The 19,281-nt window shown below is 47.0% G+C and overlaps 1 protein-coding gene across 7 annotated transcripts in view; it reads right to left on the minus strand.

Moving 5' to 3' along the window:
• Window positions 1–19,281, minus strand: part of BAZ2A (bromodomain adjacent to zinc finger domain 2A) — a 32,996-nt gene that overhangs the window by 11,499 nt on the left and 2,216 nt on the right. For 3 of the 7 annotated variants that reach the window (XM_074374690.1, XM_045523282.2, XM_045523284.2), the window contains exons 2-11: window positions 16,517–16,601; window positions 7,161–7,298; window positions 4,955–5,548; window positions 3,940–4,125; window positions 3,215–3,433; window positions 2,266–2,766; window positions 2,061–2,121; window positions 903–1,011; window positions 635–736; window positions 254–464 (exon numbers count right to left, since the gene is read on the minus strand). In XM_074374690.1, coding sequence (XP_074230791.1) covers window positions 254–464; window positions 635–736; window positions 903–1,011; window positions 2,061–2,121; window positions 2,266–2,766; window positions 3,215–3,433; window positions 3,940–4,125; window positions 4,955–5,548; window positions 7,161–7,296 — 2,119 coding nt within the window. In that variant the 5' untranslated portion in view covers window positions 7,297–7,298; window positions 16,517–16,601. Of the gene's footprint in view, window positions 1–253; window positions 465–634; window positions 737–902; window positions 1,012–2,060; window positions 2,122–2,265; window positions 2,767–3,214; window positions 3,434–3,939; window positions 4,126–4,719; window positions 4,879–4,954; window positions 5,549–7,160; window positions 7,299–15,874; window positions 16,028–16,516; window positions 16,602–17,603; window positions 17,754–19,281 lie in introns of those variants that run through there. The other 4 variants (XM_045523283.2, XM_045523285.2, XM_074374689.1 and 1 more) reach the window with 4 other exon arrangements.

Genomic DNA, 19,281 nt, shown 5'->3' on the forward strand with positions numbered 1-19,281 from the left:
GACTGCCCAGGCTCCACCAGTAACAGCACCTCAAGAAAGACACTGGTTGTTATGGTTGTTAAAGAGTCACAAAAGTACTGGGATCCTGAGGCTGCTTTCCAGGAGGGGAAATTCAGATTCACTCTGTCCATATAATGTCAGTCACTCTCCTGGGACACTCAGCCATTAGCAACCCATCAACATTTCTGATACATTTCTGAACACTGAACATTTCTGAGTAAGCAGAATCCCAAAGTAAGAAATATCACTGTACCTTGGGCCTCCAGTTTCTTTAGGATGCGGTTGTCTGTCTTATTTAACAGCTCGGTGATTTTGACCTTGGGTGGCCGACCTCGGCCCCGTTTCACCTTGGGGACTTCCTTGGTCTTGGCCTTCTCAGTGTTTCGAGGTCGGCCCCGTTTCCCAGTAATTGCCTGAATCCTGGATGGGATCTCCTCTGCTGAGAGCTGTACCCACTGCAGGCCCTAAGGTAATGAGGAAGACTTTGTTACAACAAGAGGGAGTTAATGTAAGGCACCAAGCCATCTGAACCATTCAATGCGGTAGAAACGCCAAACCCCATGAGAGGAAGCTGTGGCTTGTCCACCAACCCTTTCTCAGGCACAAAAAGCGTATTTAACCCTTGGGTCTGCACCTCTGGTGTGTCTCTCTCTTCAAAGAAATCTCCAACAGGCATACGGGGACTGAAGCTGAAATGCTCCCGGCGGACATTGTGTACCACATTGCGGCTCAGGTACTACGAGGAGGAGATGAAGTGGCGTCAGTGACATCAGAGCCCTACCATGCCTTTGGCCAGCAATAGCACAAGCAGAACAAGCCCCAGAGCAGACACTGCCAGCCTGTTGCCACTGGGTCCAAAAAAGGAGTCTGCTTTCCTAAAAAGCCCACGAAAGCAATATTACCTTGATCACTTCCGGGAACTGTTTCATTCTCTTCCCACAGGGGCCGTAGTACCAGGTCTCCCCTTGCCATCGGTGGCTGCCCTTCTTGATGCGCACCTCTCTCCTCCACCTGCCAGAGAAACACATGGGCCCTGCCGCCAGGTCACACCCCTACCCACTCACACCCAGGAGCCAAGCCCACTGAGCAGACGGCTCTCCCCACACCTGTCTCACTAGAATTGCATGTAGATGCAAAGGCATCCTAAGATACAAGCTTGGCCAGAAGGCAGGCCTGAGCCACAAGCCCCTCAGGGCTTTAAGGGAGAGCAACACACCAAACTGCACAAGCCCAGAAAGACCTCCACCCCTCCCTCTACAAAGTCAGTGAGATGAGACGCCAGAAACCCCCTCCCTAATGCCATTCAGGGCAAACTACTAGGTTTCCAGTAAAGAGGATGAAGATCTAACAGAATAAAGGCAGAAAAGACAGAAGGTGGGGAGGCAAGCAGAAGAGTAAACTCACTGCTGACTCCATGAAATGACTCCGTTGGCCAGGGTTTAGTAAGGAACTCTGTGTTCTGAGCAACAGATTATTCTAAGACTAAGCCTTATCTTTCAAAATTTAAAGCAGAACTCAGACATCGTGACCACAAGTAGCCTAGAGGGGCAGGGGTAGGGAAGATCAGGAAGGCAGTTATTCCTACAAAGCCCTTAGTGTCAGCTGGCTTGTTCACTCTGGTCACATACTGTTCTTGCCCTTACCTCTCCAAAGTGCATTAAAAAAAAAAGAAAAAAATCCCCCTTTCATCATGACTAAGCCACTCCCCATTCACTGCTATTCCTTCTCTAAGCATACAGGACAAGGTAACTAAATTGAACATCCGAACCCTAGGCCCACTAGCTGAGTTTGGAAAAGTTAATAGCCATAGCCCCTTGAGGAAAAAACTGAGTGGCCACAAGACAGGAAAGAATGGGTGAGGGGAGGAAGACCCTGAGAGAGGAAGGAAAGCCTAGGAATCTCACACCTAGAAATATTATCATCACAGATAACTATCCTTTAATCCATTCTTGTCTAGCCCACTCCTCCCCACCTCAGATGAGAGGAGCTCCTTCCCTTCTTCCTACAGCCATTCATTAAATGTGTCAAAGGTTGATCATGTAGCAAACCAGAGCATTTACCCATGTTGGAGAGGAAGACGAACTTCTTCTGGGGTAGCAATACGTCTCCTCAGAACATCACCTTGGGAGGAAGACAGGGGATACCCAAGTTAAAGAGTTCAAGCAAAATACTGAAACAACAGGCCAGCAGGGTAGGGCTAAATGCCACATGGGACAGAAACATTTTCTGGAACCAGCTAGGGGTGGAGAGAATCTAGACACTCACCACTACCAGAGGTAGTGACTCCTTCTCCAGTGATCTCTTCCAGGTCAGCAGTCATTTCAAGGAAGCTGCTGACATCCTTATTCGCTGGGGAGGCTGCTGGGAAGCCAGCTGCTGGGGAAGCTGCAGGGGATGGTTTTGGGGACGTCACTGGGGAGGCCATCAAGGAGACTTCTGAGGAGACTGGTGGGAGGGCTGCTGAAGAAGCTGGAGAGACTGTTGGGAAGGCTGCTGGAGAGACGACTGGGGAGATTTCCAGGGAGGCTGCTGCAGAAACTGCTGGGGAGACTTCTGGAGAGATTTCTGGGGAGGCTGCTGGAGAAATTGCCAGGGAGATTGCTGGGGAGGCTGTTGGCAAGACTGCTGGTGAGGTTGCTGGATGTAGCTGAATAGTGGATGACTGGTCGGGGGCTGGCCGGGTCAGAGGTGGTGGGAAGTCTGAAGCCTCCGTCTCCATTTCTTCCTGTTCTGCATCACTACCATTATTCAGGTCAAAGCTGTTATCTAGAATCCAAAGGGACAAGATGGGTAAAGGAAAGATGATTATATAAAACAAGAGAATCCACTCTGACAAACCCAGACTAAGCCAAACAAGGTTACTTCAAGGGCTTTCCCCTAGGGTTGGAAAAAGAGAAGTAGCCTCTGGCTGTTCTCCCCTACCATTCATGAAGGTTAAAGAGCAAAACTGCTTCAGCTGTCATTGTGTGAAGAAATATTTTACCTGGAGCCAGTAAAGGCCTCTGGCCTCCTTTTTCCTGCAAACTCAAAGTCTCAAAAGTTCTTTTGGGCACAGCGCAGAAGTCAGAGTACCTTTTTCAGCCCCCCCATACACTATCCCATGGCCCACCTCAGCTCCCAGCAAGGTGCTCTCATAGAGTTCCTAGCCCTAAGGCCTGTTCTCTCACTTTTTCCCAGGTCAAGGGCTCTCTCTGTCCTACCTCTCCTCACTTACCTTGCAGAACAGACTCCCCAAGGACAGGTGGAGAGGTGGGACTGGCAAAGATAGAGGCTGAAGTTTGGCTGTCATCTGCCAGGAGACTGAAGGCAGTGGCATTATTGAGGGAAGGGCAATCAAGGGCAGAGATCACAGGGCTGTCCTCAAGAGGCAGCTTGTCCTCTGCACCCATCAGCTCCGTGTCATCTATCCCATAGAGTCCTCCACTCACTGGCTCTTCAGGGGTGGAAAAAATAAGAAAGCAAGACTTAAGAAATACTAGTCTGAATATATCCAATTTTAGTTCCCATAGTGTATGGGTTCTTTCTAATATTAGGCAAAGGAAAGGCAATGGTTCTGTATCAATCCACAGACTGACACAAAATTCTAGCATCTGTCATAAACAGGCCTTTCTTATATTTCAGTGGGTAAAAGGTAGTCGTTCACTGGCTACTGCCTTCTTTTCAGTTAGTGAGAACCCAAATAGACCAACGGTGTGGTTATTAGTCCCTGTCCAGTACTCTTGGCCAAAAGGAACACTGGGAGAGAACCTGGGAAATGAACCAATTCAGCTCAGAGTGCAGCTGGCCCAGTCAGGCCAGTGGCGTGAAGCTGTGGTCTGCCACAGGATCAGCTGGAGGCCTCAAGTACCTCAAATTCCCAAACATTTTTTCTGGCTTACTATCTCTCCGAGGTGGTAGAAGCAGGCTACCCTCTGCATGGATAAGTTGAAGGGAGCCTACCTGGTGCCAGAGTGTTGAACGGCTCCAGAGAGACTTCACTGAGAATTGGAGTGTCTTCCAGTTGGTCAGGAAGATGTGAAGGATCATCTAAGCAGCTCACTGTGGGATCAGGGACCAAGACTGAGACCTCTTGGTGCAATGATTCCACAGAAGGGACGGAGCCATTGTAGCCACACATCTTTAGTTCTAGGAAACCCCAGGAGAGGGCAAAAGTCAAAACCAGTGCCTTCAACAGGTTCACTTAGCTATAATAGACAATCTTTGGGGGGATGGATGTTCATTCTGAAAGAACATTTATGGGTGCCAGACCTATGCTGGGTACTGATCATACCAAGAACCTTAGGTGAGTAAAGATGTACTAACAAAATCCTACAGCAGGTGAAGACGGGAAAGGAGAGTGGGGTCTGAGACAAGAACCCCCTTATGTTCTCAGCTATTTCTCCCATTCAGTAGGAACAGGTGGTAAACAGAAAACATTCTGTGATTTTACAGGATGGTGAGGGAAAAGATAAGAGGCACTGTCTCATGTACCGATACTAACAACAACAAAAAACAAAAACTGTGAGCAGACAAGCAATGGTATGCTCTGCCTGCTTCCTTCTCCTCCGTGTGCCAGTCACTACGAGAACTCAAGCCCACTTTAGCAGCCAGTCTGGCCCTGATACATTCAAACCAAATTGGCTTCTTTGCCTCCTGCTGGTGCCCCAACCCCTTCCTATATTTTAGAAGAAGCCCTTCTTGATGCAGGGTGTCTGTTGGGGCTGTTTTGGGCTCGCCCACCTGCCCTCTCCAGGCCAGCAGCTCTGCATGAGCTTGAAATAATTTGCACTCCCACTCTCGAGCTGGTGCTGCTGCCACAAAAACACCAGCCACTTGGCTCTGCTAATCACCACATGCAAATCAGCCTCCACTGCAGAGAGCTGGAAAGACAAGTTTTCCTCACCTCAAAAAGCCACTGGCCCCCAACAACCCCATTTTCCCTCTTCCAACCCAGCTCGCAGACCCACAGTTATACCTGGCTGCTCTTCTTCCAGCTCCAGGCTGCCTACCAAGCCAGTGCCATTCTCTGCCACAACTGAAGTCAGCTCCTTTTCTGCCGCCTCATCAGGATGGATACCAACGCCTACCTCCTGGGAGGGTGCAAAGGTCTGGATGCTGGATCCCAACATAGGAGAAGTCTGTGGGGAGGTGAAAAAACTAGGGGGTCCATTGGGTATCACCTCAAAATTCTGGTCAGGAAAGGAATCATACAGTTCCTGTGAATCGAAGTTAAGCCCCATGGGGCTCTGGGTACCATTGGCCCAGAACTCTTGGCTCCCAGCCCGAAGGTTAGTGTTGTGACTTGGGGATGAAGGTTGCCGGCTGCCCCCAAGGATGCCGTTGAGTGGGTATTGTCCCCCCGAGAACTGGGAGAGAAGGGGTGGGTCCTTGAGGTTGCTGCCAGGATTGGCAGATGGGTACTGTGAGTAGTTCCAAAGACAGTCGTAGGCCACGTTGGGGTGATGGAGGTGTGAGGTGCTGGAGGAGTGGGGAGCAGAGTTCAAAATCCCTGAAGTAGTAGTGTGAGATACAGTAGATAAGCCATTAACATTCACATCCCCATTCAAACCTGGCAGAGAAGGAGGGAAAAGGGTCAGTTACAGATATGTATGCAAGTAATTCTACCCATTCTACTAAAGGAACAGCACTGACTAGAAAAAGGGAAGGTGAGGAGGAGGGGGATTCCCCCTCTACTATAGTTATAGTTCATCAGTCTCCAGGGAACACCGAACCCAGATATGCCTGGATATAAGCTCAATGGCTGCTGCTGCGGCTGCTGAGGAGGGGCTGGGGAACCCTCCCGGCCTACCGCAGAAGCCCCCAGCAGAGGACTGGCTGCTGCTGATGCTCAGGGCTTTTTAATTTTTTTTTTTTTTAAATGAAGCTGTTTGCAGACTCCCTACAGTGACTTGCATTCTTCCCCACCCTCATTCCCTAGAGGAATTCTTCTCTTGGAGTGGCATGACTAAATTCTCCAGAATCAACCCCACACACACACACACCCCGCCTTCCTCAGTGCCTGTTTGGCCCCACAGTGGCACCAGAAGGGACAGCCTCCACCTCACTGGCTCATGCAGATCCAGCACTTTGTGCTGGGCTAAGAATAGAATTTGCAGTCACCACAGCAGCAAGATCCCAGCTCAGAAGGCTAGGCTTGGCCCCTCCCCATAGGCACTGGAGGGTAATATGCAGGGAGGGAAATCTCTGCATGACCAGTACCGCAGACTTCAGTTCTAAACACCAAAGGCAGCCTCTGGACTAGAGGACAATCAAATAAAAGAAATCAGGATACTAAGGAAGCTCCAGGGAAGATGTGGAGGGGGTAGGGGGGTCCTCCAGTGAAATAAAGGAGCTTCTATCTATCTGCATCCCCCTTGTGGAAGACAGGAGGGAGAGGTGGTTAAATATAAGCCTGTGGCAGTATTTTTCTGCTGCCAGGAAGGGGGAAGCATTTGGGCTCCCCTCTGCTCCCAAGTATAAAGTACCTGAAACCAAGGCAAGATTAGAGAGGTACTTGGCAGAGCCATGGTACAGAACAACTGATAAGCCAAATCCAGGAAAAGACCTGATCGTGGCAGCAACACTTCCATCTGGGATTATAGATGTTTCTCTCTGGGGAACTAGGTAAGCATTAATATTCTCCCTTTCCCTATCTTCTGTCCTTAAGGACAGGAGGTGGCACAGGCACTTCAAGCAACTGCTCTCTTCTCTGCTGCACAATTGAAAGGTTGGGATGATTTTGCATTCACCATTCCACTCCACCCTCAGTCCCATGGGCAGCTTCTCCAGCCTCTAAAAACAGCTTCTCAGAGGGCTGGCCCTTTATCTCTCTCTTACGGGTCCAACCTGGTTATCAGAAGCAGTAGCCACCTCATCACTCTCTGGCAGTAGCCAGGGAACAGGGCTTACAAAAGAGCAAGCTAGGATGAAAAACCCAGTATGTTTTTCTAATCCCTTCCAACCTTAAAAGTGTTGCTTCCTAAACCCCTACAACTTGTTCTTAGAAGCTTAACTTCTCTCCAGCAGCTAGAGTTCTGAAGATTCACTTCCTCCTTCCCACCTGACACAAAAGAACTGCTATGAGGTAGCTATCCCAGAGGGGAGCCAAATCTTATCCCATCAAACTGCTCTAAAGGAATGATGCCCACTCCCTCCCCAGGCCGTGTGGCCCTCACACTCACTTTTCCCTTGCTGGGGGAAGTTCATGGGAGACCCGTTAGTGTAGAGGCCCTCCCCTGAGGAGGGAGAGGGTTTCAGTCCTGAGGCAGCAGGTGCAGGGGGAAGGCCAGTAAAGTTAAAATGGTCGTTTGCCTCCATTTCTGTAGGAGGGGAGAGAGAGGGGGAAAAAAATTACTGGCGGTTAAACAAGGTTATGTCACCTGGAATCTTCTAGAGGGAACGCCCCCTCCCCTCCATCTACTTACCCTTCTCCTACCTAAGTACTGGGGGAAGGGAGGTAGGGGCAGGTAGGGAGAGTGGAGGTTGAAAAAAAGAGAAGGAGGAACTATACCCCTAACCTGGGCAGTGACCCTATAGAAATAGTCTTTAAAAAAGTAAGTCTTGTAGAGATAAAAAGAGTTAGTGAGAAAAAACAAGTCACAAGCCTGGAGGAGTATTCTCCCTGTGGAAGCTCCGCCCTCTTAACTCCTAGCCCAGGTTACCCCTCTATGTTAGATATTAGCCCTCTATGCTAACATTTAACATTCTCCATCTGTTTGTTTCCCCTCTGCACCCTCAAGGGAAGGCCAGAGTCCCACTCTCAGGGTCTACATAAGGTTCTCAAAGCCATCTTTTTGACAGGAAGTCATGGAAGTGTTGGCAGAAAATGTATATTTAATATGTATCCTCACAACTCTGTTAACCGACTATACCTCAATAAAAAAATGCATCCTGCTTTGTTTTATTATTATACTTGAGTTAAGCAATTTCCACATTATCCTCTCCATAGCCCTAGACATCTGAAAAAGACAGTAATAGTAACTTCAGTAAAGTTATATGAAAAGGAGAATACATTTCAGGAAATGTGACCTAATGACAAAACTAAATCATCTGACAACACTTCTACTCTTTTTTCATGGGAAATAACATGCTCTCTAAGAACACAGCTCAGAAAAATGTCAGAGGTGATTAAATGAGAGAGTGTCCCAAGGAAGAGTATTCTGTTATGTCTACCATGGTTACTTCCTCGTGTTTTGGTTTTGTGGCTTAAATGTAACGGGTCATAGAGAGAAAAGCTAGATACTTATACTTGTTAAGTACAGTGGCTCAATGGGGAGTAGTATGGTTAAAAAGCTCTTCAGTCTCTCCTGAATATGAGGTGATATACTACTAGGAATGATGAGAAGTGAAGCCCTTGATCTGAATAAATTTAACTTTGACAGAGCAAGAGAAGGAAGAAAGATAAGGAGCAGAAGCCAGAATTATTGGTAGAGTCTGACATTTCAATCAGATACTTATGATGTACTAGAGCATACTAATTTGATATGTGAGAGACATGATCTGTCTTGATAAAGAAAAAACAATTCCTTTAGGTTCCTATACTTTTAAAAAAAGGGCAAAAGAATTCAGGTAGAAAGATTTCTTTATCAAGCTCCCAAGATGAGGCAAATAAGCAGATCTAGGTGATGTTTTAAATAACCTCTTAAAAAAAAAAAGAAGTAAAGCTTTTAAAAGAATTACTAGATCAGTTAAGAACACACAGGATCACTCCCCAAGGTTTGCAAGAGTCAATGTTCCTAAATATGCTAGATTATGCAGATTAGCCACCATCAGAGACACAAGTGAATCTAACATAATTCTGAACATGAAATATAAATGCTGTATAGTATGTAGCATGATAGCTGTAAGATTTCCCAGGTTACATACCATAATTGTCTCTACCTTTATCAATTTTAACTAGAATTTGAAAAATAAAAGCAAACTGTATTTTGTTGACTGATTTCCCATATAGGATTTCCTATCTTCAATCTAAAATAAGCAACAGACCCAAACCTGATATGCATCAAGGAAGAAACTGGGTCTTTACAAAGACCTCAGGGGCCCGCAGGGCTTTCCTACAGTTAAAGGCAACACCTCAGCAGTAAGGGGTCTGAAAAATAAGCATCATGAGATCAGTGATCCTTCCAAAATGAAAGACATCAAGGAGGAAAGTTCATTCCCTATCTTCTAGGTTAGGTTCTTTCCAAAGATTACATCATAGAGCAAAGAGGACATTCAGTAATTCATTTCAGAGGTCTCAGAATGATCCCCATCTCTCCCCTCCCTCAGTTTTATGCACAGGCACACCTCGCTGGTTATGTGTGTGAGACACACACACCTCTCCTTTGTGCACAGGACTATATCTTCCCACTCAATGATAGGCCACAGTTCATTTTTCCATTTTCTATTTGAATCCATGAGGAAACTAGTGACTTTCTCCACTCTACTACTTTGGGACAGGATAGCATTTCCTGTCTCATAAACCACATACTAATAAGAATAAATGGATGGCTTACAGAAATCAGATAGGTAAAAGGAACGGAAAGTCAACTAGAGCCTGAGATCTATTTCCCCAATAGCTTCTACTAAGGAGTCATCAGGACCACAATCAATTCATTTATAAGCTTCCTAGAAACATAAAACACTCTATACTGTGCAGTGATCAGTGCAACAATAGTGGGCTCTAGGTTCAAATCCCAGCTCTACTACCATTAGCTGTGTAACCTTGAACAAGTTGCTTAATGTTGCTGAGCCTCAGTTTCATCATTAGTACCCACCTCCAGGGCCTATGAAGATTAAATGAGAAAATCTATACAAAGGACCTAGCACAGCATCTGTCACCGAACAAGCACATAATAAATTTTAGTTATTACTAGACAAAAAGAGTAAAGACTGTTTTGTGTCAAAAATAGTTTTTAAAAAGATAATCAGGTCCAAAAGGTCAAAGTATAATATAAATATAATTTAAAACTATTATCAGTATGGGAGATACTACAAAACCAGGGATGATCCTCCCAGCCAGACCTCCCTATTGCAACTAGACTTTTTATTTCATGTATCACTTAACTATGGGACCCAATATAAGAAAGCAAAGAAAATGTGGACAGATCCTCTCAGCAATAAAATCAAGGTTATTTTATTTTAACCTTCATGCCCAAGATGGTTTTCACAATAAAACCTGAGGGTAAATTATGTCCTCCCATCTAGAGCTAATAAGGAGAACAGTAAAGCAAAGGAGTGTCTTCCTTTGAACTAATAGGATTTTGGCCAAGTGAAAAAAGAAATCAATCAGTGCCCAATCCCCAGACAGTAGACAGCTCTCCTGACCAGGAAGTACAATCAGGCCAGCACCCAGCCCAGTCCCAGTGGTGTGTAAATGGATCTCTTAAGAGCCTCTAAGCTTCATTCGTAAGAGTTAAGGGACATTGCCCCTTAAGCTTGAGGCAGTAAAGCTCTTGCCACATGGTCAGATAGACTGCTTTTTCTCTCAGCTGCGACTGAAGAGTTACTACTCTGTGGCCCTGTGAGAGGGTTTTAACAGAAAAAAGCTTATAATGTACAAAGTGCTGAAATAAATATTACAGATTTCAACACTGTTGCAGGTGCCCTGACCAATCCTAACATTCAAACCTCTGAGGCTACCCTGAGAAAGACAAGACACATTAATAACACCAGCTGGACACTTTTAGCAGTCCCTGCACCTCCCTGGTTCATTCAGCTCCTCGGTTCATTCTTCCTGTATTATATATGAAAATTCCACAAATAGAGAGGTTGCTGTATAGCAAATAAATCAGGGGGGAAGGTATAGCTCAGTGGTAGAGTGCATGACTAGCATGCATGAGGTCCTAGGTTCAATCCCCAGTACCTCCATTAAAAATAAATTTAAAAAACTTAACTACCTCCCCCTTGAAAAACAAACACTAAATAAATTTTTAAAAATAAAAATAAATCATACCACTACATTTTAGTTCTGTAACTGTGAATGTTATAAAGGATACTGCTGAATTCTACACATCTCTAGAGTCACCCACCATATTCTAAAATAGTGGTTCCCAACCAGGGTGATTGTGCCCCTAAGGGGACACTTAATTATGTAAAAAAGATTGTGCTACTGGCATCTATTAAGTGGAGGCTAGAGATGGTCCTAATGATCCTGCAATACAATACATAAGACAGCCCACCACAACAAGATTATCAATAGTGCCAAGGCTGAGAAACCCTGATCTAATATAAAAGCTGCCCCATTTTCCACTCCTATCCCATACCTTGGGGAAGTTCCAAAAGTTTTCACCACTCCCAGTTCCTGATGCTGCAAATAATGATGCCTTGACTTTTATATCTAAAAATCCCTTCCTTGGCTAAGTTGTTATCCTCTACCAATACAGAGTTCCAAGTGCCAAGCTGCAAAATCAACACACCTTCTTCCCCAGTCAAGACAGCCCATTCAGATAGCCCTGCTAACAATCTTCCCTTGCAACTCTGACTCGGACTACAGCCATACCGACTGAGGTTCATTCTCTCAAAATGTCCTTTCCTTAACCCCCTTTACTAGTCAGGCCAGTGAGGCAGAAGATGAGAGAAGGATGATTATACTAACGGGGGCTATTCAAAGACAACTACCGTGTCCAAGGCTGCTCACAAGAACACGAAGATGATTGTTCTCTGTCTTTATATCTTCTATACAACGTGGGTTCTACAGAATCAATCAGGTACTTCTACCATCATATCTCCGGCACTTAATTTACTGCTGAGTATTAAAAAATGAAATATTTGTTGAACCCATAGACTGAACAAATGAATGAATAAATCTATCTTTTCTGTCACTATTAGCTTTTTCATCCAATAAAGGTTGTGGTTTTTGATCCTACCATTCTCAGGAAACTAAAAAATTCAGCTTCATTCTTCACAGAGGTAATTTCTAGAAGGAAGAAAGATCCCACATCTTGGTGTATCTTAGACAGCTGTCTCATGGAGAAAATAAGGCCTGGGAACAGGAAGCATGATTTAACTGAATACTCTATGTTTTAAAATATTTGGTGACTGAATAAAGGAACTACATGCTAACAACCTAGGCTAGGTTTTCTGCCCCATCTCTGGTCACTTCACTGTCAGAGGACTAGAGATACCTCTAAAATTGCAGGACACTAAAAGCCACACTCCAGAGGTTGTAAGGTTATTTCCCTCTTTCAGCTCTGTTTCTCAGAATTTCAGCTCTAACAGTTAAGGACCCTACTCTTTCCTTCAAAAAGATATCCCCCTCCCTCAAAAAAACTGAGCTAAGAAGGCAGGTTAAGGATCCCATCTAGTGAGGCAGGTTATACAGTGTTCAATCCTAGGAGACCAAGTGCAGCGAAACTACCTATCTCTTAAGAACCTCACGTTTTAGTTTTTGATAAATATTTGGTAAAAATATTGGTAATATTTTCAGTATGTAAAATGCCCCCTTAATTATTCTTTATAACTAGGAGGGCAAAATACCACATAACATAATAACACAATGCTACTTTTACTCCCAGTGAACCAATCTAGGAATAATCTCCAGAGTTCTTCAAACAAGACAAGTTTTTTGTTTTGCACAATTTTATACATTTCAAAATTATGCAGACAAGCAAGCTGGTTAAAAACGGTCCCTCTGACCCATGTGCAACAATGCTGAGAAAATATTAACTTTGGCTATTAGGTATATGAGGACATCCATATCCCAAAAAACATTATCAGGAAGATTATTTACCCCAGGAAGTAACTCTAGAGTTTCATACTTCACTCTATGTCCTAGGAAACAAAAACTTTGGCAATATTGCCTCACTATACACATCTCACACAAGGTCAAACATTATACCAGTTATTGGACTAAACTCCACACTATTTTAACGGTAAAAGAATATAGCAGACCTCTTCAGAGGTGGTAAGAAAGGTCAACAGCAGCAAGACAGTAACCCTAACAAGCTTTGCTTCTCTCTTGGCAACACCTGATTCCAGAACCACAAGACTGCAAGATGAGACTCTAAGGGCATTCTAGATTTCTGACTGGCTCTGAGGTCAGCCCACATAGTTCTCTCTCAGTTATCTCTACACCTCAAAAATTTTCCTTTATGGAGAGGCTTTTTAAAAAGGTCAATATTAAGAAATCCACTTCTCTGATAGAAAAATGCATCCATTTTACAAAAAGGCCATGAAACGTTTAGTTCATTCAGCTTTCAGATCAATCATCTATCAAAGGAAGCAATATCTATCTACTTTCTCAAAATCAACTTCCATTCCTTTTTAAAAGAGTCCAAAGAAATAAGAGTGGTCTTTCTCTGAGGGGGAGGGATATAGCTCAGTAGTAGAGCACGTGCTTAGCATGCATGAGGTCCTGGGTTCAATTCCCAGTAAAAAATTCCATTTAATTCCATTAAAAAAAAAAGAAAAAAAAGTGGGGGGTATAGCTTAGTGGTAGAGTGCATGTTTGGCATGTATGGAGTCCTGAGTTCAATTCCCAGTGCCTCCATTAAAATAAATGGATAAATAAACCTAATTACCTTCCCCCACCAAATCACAAAATGAAAACAAAAACAAAAAAAAAAAAAAGAGAGAGTTGTCTTTCTCCTTGCTTCATTCTTTTAATCTCAACCAGAGAAAATCAATTTACTATTCTGTCAGGACCCAAGTTAGGTAAACAAAGGTTGAAGAAAGGGGAACTTAAAAATCAGTGTCAAATCAACCCTATCAGAAAACAACTCAAAGGAACTAACCAATTAAGTAGAGGCAAGAAAAAGAACAATGACACTGAACTGTTTCTACGGTTTCCAGAATATCAACCCCAACAGCCCCAGTGAAAAGAGCAATGATGCTATCAGTGACGATGCCACTGTCACACAATCATACACGTCTAACTGTTCCTATCCTGAATTTTTAATCTAGAAATGTACAATTCAATTGGAAAATACTGAAAAGATTATTTAAATATTAGGCTTAAGCGGTTTTCAGGATAGCCCAAATGATCTCAATACCTAATCTCTCAAAACATAAAATCCTGTGGCCAACTCACCTCAGACTAAACCCAGTGTCTAACAAAGTGCCTGGGGAAATCGTACACACAGTCCATCACTTTATGCCATAGTAGAAATGTCCCGGAGTTATCAAGTGGGAGAAAGAGAAAATCTGGCCATATGACTGCAGAGAAGAGGAAAAGTTTACCACTCACTCTCCAAGGAAGGTAATAAGAGAGATGTCTTTCGTGGACTGAAGAGTAAGTCATTATGATAGCTAACTCTCCTAATTAGTTGATTCTGCAGAAGGTAGACCCTCCAAGCCACTATGTCAACTAACAGGTTTCCCACAAGGATTTATCCTTAGGCTAGAATCACCAGTGAGGAACAAGCCCACCTTCACTCTGCAAATCAGTCCCTACCCCAACACACAAATCCTACTCAGTTTAATCCTCATGCCCTCCTCTTCTTCCACCTTTCAGACTCTACCCTTCTTCAGGTCACAAGCTCACTTGCCCAGGTGTTCTGTTAATACAGAAACTGTCATCTTAATAATATATTAAGCAAGATCCCCCAAAAGCCACTCTCCTGACAAAAGGATCCGAAGTCTTCCTGGCAGCACTCTGTACTGAGGGAATTTGCATCATTTGTATTGAAAGTGTAGCCCTGCTAGAGGATGACTGAGCTTGCTTTTCTATGACCTCTAGCTCAAGGGAAAAAAATCCAGACAGGGAGACAGAGATGCTCTGGAGGGGGGGGGGATTGGGATCAGTGAGTCAACTGCAGTGACTACTTCCAGTTAGCAAATTAAGCTCCCCCCCGCAAAAAGTCGAACGAAAGGATTCCCGAACCACATGGTTGGCATGATCCAAGCTTGCCCAGACGGCCTCAGAAAATGAAACCAAATCTGATTAAAATGGACATTTCAAAACAACAAGAGACGCAGCAGCAAACGCACAGCTGCCATTTCCCGGCCACTTCCTGCGGGAGGCTTGGGGGAGGGGCTGTTTGTGTACAGATGGAGGTGGAAGCTATCTCCCCCCCCCCATCGCCCCTCCAAGGATGCAAATCTCTCACTCCAATAAATCCTACAAAGGATGACTGCTGTTGGCATCGCTTCCCCTGAAAAGTGGGAACGTCAGGAAAAGAAAGGGATGATGCGGGGTCATCTTTTCTGCCACGGAAATGGGGATCCCCTTAGTGCGGGATCCCCCTTGTAAAGGGATCCCTCTTTATTCCTCCCTCCAGTCTGTAAGCCCAGCTCAAATCCGGACGCCTCAGCACCACCCCTATCAAGCTCCATCTCTGGAGCGGGGGATTCTCCTGGGACTGGAGGGCCCCAAGTCAAGCACAGCTCCACTCCAGTAAGGCCCTCTCCTGCTCGCCACGCTCATGAGGACGTGCACCCCACCCCCACCCCGCCCGCCAAGGAGACACCCCGAGACCCTCCGAAACCCCTCCTATCCCATCCCCTCACTGTTGCCAAAAAGCCCTAACCTCCACAAATGGAGTGTTTAACCCGTCCAGGGAACCCCCTCACCTACCCTTCGCACTCGGGCAATCCCCACCCAACCCGAGGAGGTGGAGCCCCTCCCGGGGATTCCACCCCGAGTCCCCCACAGGAGTCATCTCCACCAGCCAGGCGGCTTCTCCGCCTCCTCCTCTTCGCCGCCGCCGCCGCCGTCTCCGGGAGCCTCCACAGCTCCTCCCGCCCCCGCCGCCCCATCCTGAGTCTCTGCAGACCGGCGGGCCGCCTTCTCCTCCCAGCCCCCTGGGCAAGGGAGACCCCCCGCCTGCGGCTGGATCCTAACTGGAAATAAGCTCAAGTCAGCGTCTTCCCCGCAGGCAAGGCTCTAGGCGGCTCCGGAGCCTCGGCTCCCTGAGGGAAGCCTCGGATGAAAGCGGGGCTCCCTCCCTTCAAGCCCCCAGCCACAAACCCAACAGACCTGAGGCGGCGGCTTCCAGCCAGGCTCGGGGCTTGTCTCTCCCCAGGGGACAGGCGGTTCACATGGCCTCGCTCGGGGCGCCAGGAGGGGAGGGGAACGCGGGGGAGGGGGTCTGGGGTCCGGGAGGGGGAGGGGGACGCGGCTCAACCGCGGGGCCCGAGCAGAGCCAACATGGCCGGCGGGGGAGGAGTGAGCCGAAGCCGGAGGGGGCGGGGAGCTGCGGTTGAGAGAGAGCCGCCCTCCACGGCCTCTGCCACCGGGTCCTAGCGCCGGGCATTCCGAGTTCCCCCAACCCGGATATGGGTCCTAGCGCCGCGGTGTCTCCCTAGCCTACCGGGAAGCTCCCTCAGCACTGTGTCTCATTGTGGGCGGTAGTCCTGCTTCACACTGAGCAAACTGAAAGGCGTGCCCTGATCCCAAGGTTAACCTAAAAGACTAGAACAGATGTCTAGGACCGAGGCAAGTACCTCTCCCCTAACGGGGGGGGGGGGGGGGAGGAAGATGGGGGAGGAGATAATTTCAGGGCAGTTATTCCACAGGCTGGGTAGTAGAAAAGTGGAAGTGGAGAAGCAGAAAGGTTAGTCAGGAAAGTTCAGTCCTGGTAAAGGGGTTGAAAAAGGCAAGTACCTGCTGCCCACTCACCTCTGTCCCGTGGGGGCAGCCTGGTCCTGCCTGGATCACCACTTTTCCGGAGACATCTGCAGGGCCCTGAGGGTCAGGATGATTCCTGTGCATAGGAAAAAGAAGCTTGGCTCTAAGACCAGACAGGGAAGGCCTGAGTCTAGCCTAAACCTGGTCAGAGGAACAGGGGAGGAGCAGGAAAACTGACCAGCAAATAAGGTGCCAAATGTCCACCTATTCTATAGTTCTAGTACTTTTTCTAATAGGGCTATAGAACTGTGTGAAACCTTCTGAGAAGAGGAAAGAAAAATCTAGCAGGGGACTAGAGTTTAGCTATTACCTAAAATGTCTTTTGCAGGGGACCCAGAATGGGGAACAGGGTTATATATGTTAGAAATTAGAGAATTTCTAACCTTCTCTTGTTTGGCGATTAAGAAATTATGGCCCGAGGAGGTTAACCAACTTGTTCAAGGTCAAACAGTGGATAAAATGTGACTAGAAACCAGGTTTCCTTTCCTTGCAACTCAACAGACTTTGCAGGCTTCAAGATAATTCCCATTCAATTCAGTGCTATGCAGTTCTACAAACAATTGCCTAACTGTGCAAAACACAGGCTGAATATTCTGGAAGAGGAACAGACAGAGTGGGGATGATGAAACTCTGGCAGGTTGGGGGGGGTGGTCAACAAATACATTTTCCTCTGGGAGTCTGGGGAGGAAGATCTGAAAACTGGGTGGGGCCAGGGTAAGGCAGAGCCAAATAACATCAGCCTAGATTGGATTTCCTTACAGAAATCCTCCTTACAGAGTGAGTTCTTCCTGAGTTTTCGGGACAGACTCCACACCCCACTACAAATGGCTCAGAGAGGCTAAGAAGGAAGGGCGCTTCAGCAAACCCTCGAAGTGTGTGGGCCAGAGAGAAAGAGAGAGAGAGAGGCTAAGGAGAGTTAGGAGGGTTTCTCTCCCTCTCCTGAGAAAAGTAGACTGCCAGTGGAAAGGAGTAGACAGGCAGAAATCAAAATCCTTCTCTCCTCCCTGACTAAATAATAGATTTCTTGGGTCACCTTGGATAAAAAATAAAGACACTCCGCCCCCAACAGCCTACTGACCTCAAGTCCCTGAGTAAATAGGGGCCACACACAGGGAGAGAGGTCCTTCCTTCTGGAGAAAGCAGGGATTCAGCAAACTTCTGCAAAGGAATTCCTGCCCCATCCCCAAAGTAAAGGCAGGTGAAGAACAGAGCTCAGGGAAATGGAAGTGACTTTCTAAAAGGCCAGGGGAGAGAGCTGGGTATCTTTTTTTCTCCTCCTTTTTCCGGGGCAGAACAGGGAGAATTTTCCTACTTCCCGCCCCCAGTCCTGGGGCTGGCCAGTCAGAGGCGGGCAGCAGGGGCGGAGCCTGCGCCAGTCAGCCGGGTGTAGCCACGCCCCTTCCCCCCACCACACACCCACACACACCCACCCGCTGGCTCCACTCCGCTCCGGAAGAGCCGGTTACTCCTGTGCCCTACTGGCTGCCCCCACCCCTTCCGAGCCCCAGGCCTAGTCTCCAGGGCAACCCCTAGGACTATCCCAGCCAGGAGCTGTTGGGAAGAGCAGAGCTGGATAAGAGAGGGCCACCTGGGATTAGAAAAGAATTGGGGCAGGATCCATTCTTTCCCATCTGGTGCAGAAAGACTACAACCACCTTCCTCCTTGAAAGAGACCCCTCCTCATCCCATCTAATCAGAGGTCTTCCTTGCTCTTTGAGGAAAGATGAGGGTGGGGTGTGGATATGCCCAACAGCTGGGTGTCTAATTCTCACCTGAAGCCACCCCAGGCAGCAGCTGTGCTTCTCCCCCCAACCAGAGGACAGACTGACCCTTCTGTCTCCAAACATTCCTCAATCCCATCAGATGTGGCCAGTCACCTACCCCATCTCCCTTTAGGAAGCTACTAGAAAGGGGAAGAGGCAAATGGCCATTTTGTTCAGCAACTTGTGAGAAAGGCACCTAGGGAATACTCTGAACCTCTGTCAAGCCAGGCCAGTGGGCAGGGGGTAATAAAGAGAATCGGGAGGGAGAAATTAGCACCTGCTCCCCCTTTCTCACCCTCCTTGTGTTTCTGCTGCACCACCCTGACTCTGGGGTCAGCTGCCACTGTGCGTGGCTCCACTCAGGAGCCAGATTGCTGGGGAGGGGGAAGAGACAGAAAGGGAGAGTGGGGGGATTCATTCGCATCCTTCCACCTATCTTCCTCTCCGCATTCAGGTACTCCTGGAATTCAATCCCAAACACCACTGCTGACCACCCACTCCTCCCCCCAGCTCTCTCTCAGCCCATGAAAAGAGAATCAGAAGAGTCTGAAGCCAATCCAGACACCCTGTCCCTTCATTCTGGAGTGTAGGGGGAGGGCAGGTAGAATGAGAGCGCAAGGAGAGAAGGGACAGAGCTAGGGTCGCAGCTGGACTTGGAGGGAGGGAGAATTCCCCAACGGAGGTGGGGTAATTATTAAAGACCTCCCTTGTCCTCACTGGCTGAATGGTTCACAGTGTTAACAAGGTCTAGTAGGGAGATGGCCCCCAACCCTGTAACCATTCCAATTTGTCTCCCTTCCCTCTCCAGGTTAAGTGCAAAACAGTCTCCTCCCTCTCTGTATTTTGGGGAGGCCAGATTCTCCCATAACACATCAAAAAGACCATAACCCCTCCACTTCACTCCAAATTGGTATGTGCCCCTCGGATGCAGTACAGTCTCCTTTCAAACTCCCCCCACGAGCTTCTCCTCGGTTGTCTCAGGAGAGGACAGAG

This window comes from Camelus bactrianus, chromosome 12 (assembly GCF_048773025.1).
Source record: "Camelus bactrianus isolate YW-2024 breed Bactrian camel chromosome 12, ASM4877302v1, whole genome shotgun sequence".
Taxonomy (NCBI): domain Eukaryota; kingdom Metazoa; phylum Chordata; class Mammalia; order Artiodactyla; family Camelidae; genus Camelus; species Camelus bactrianus.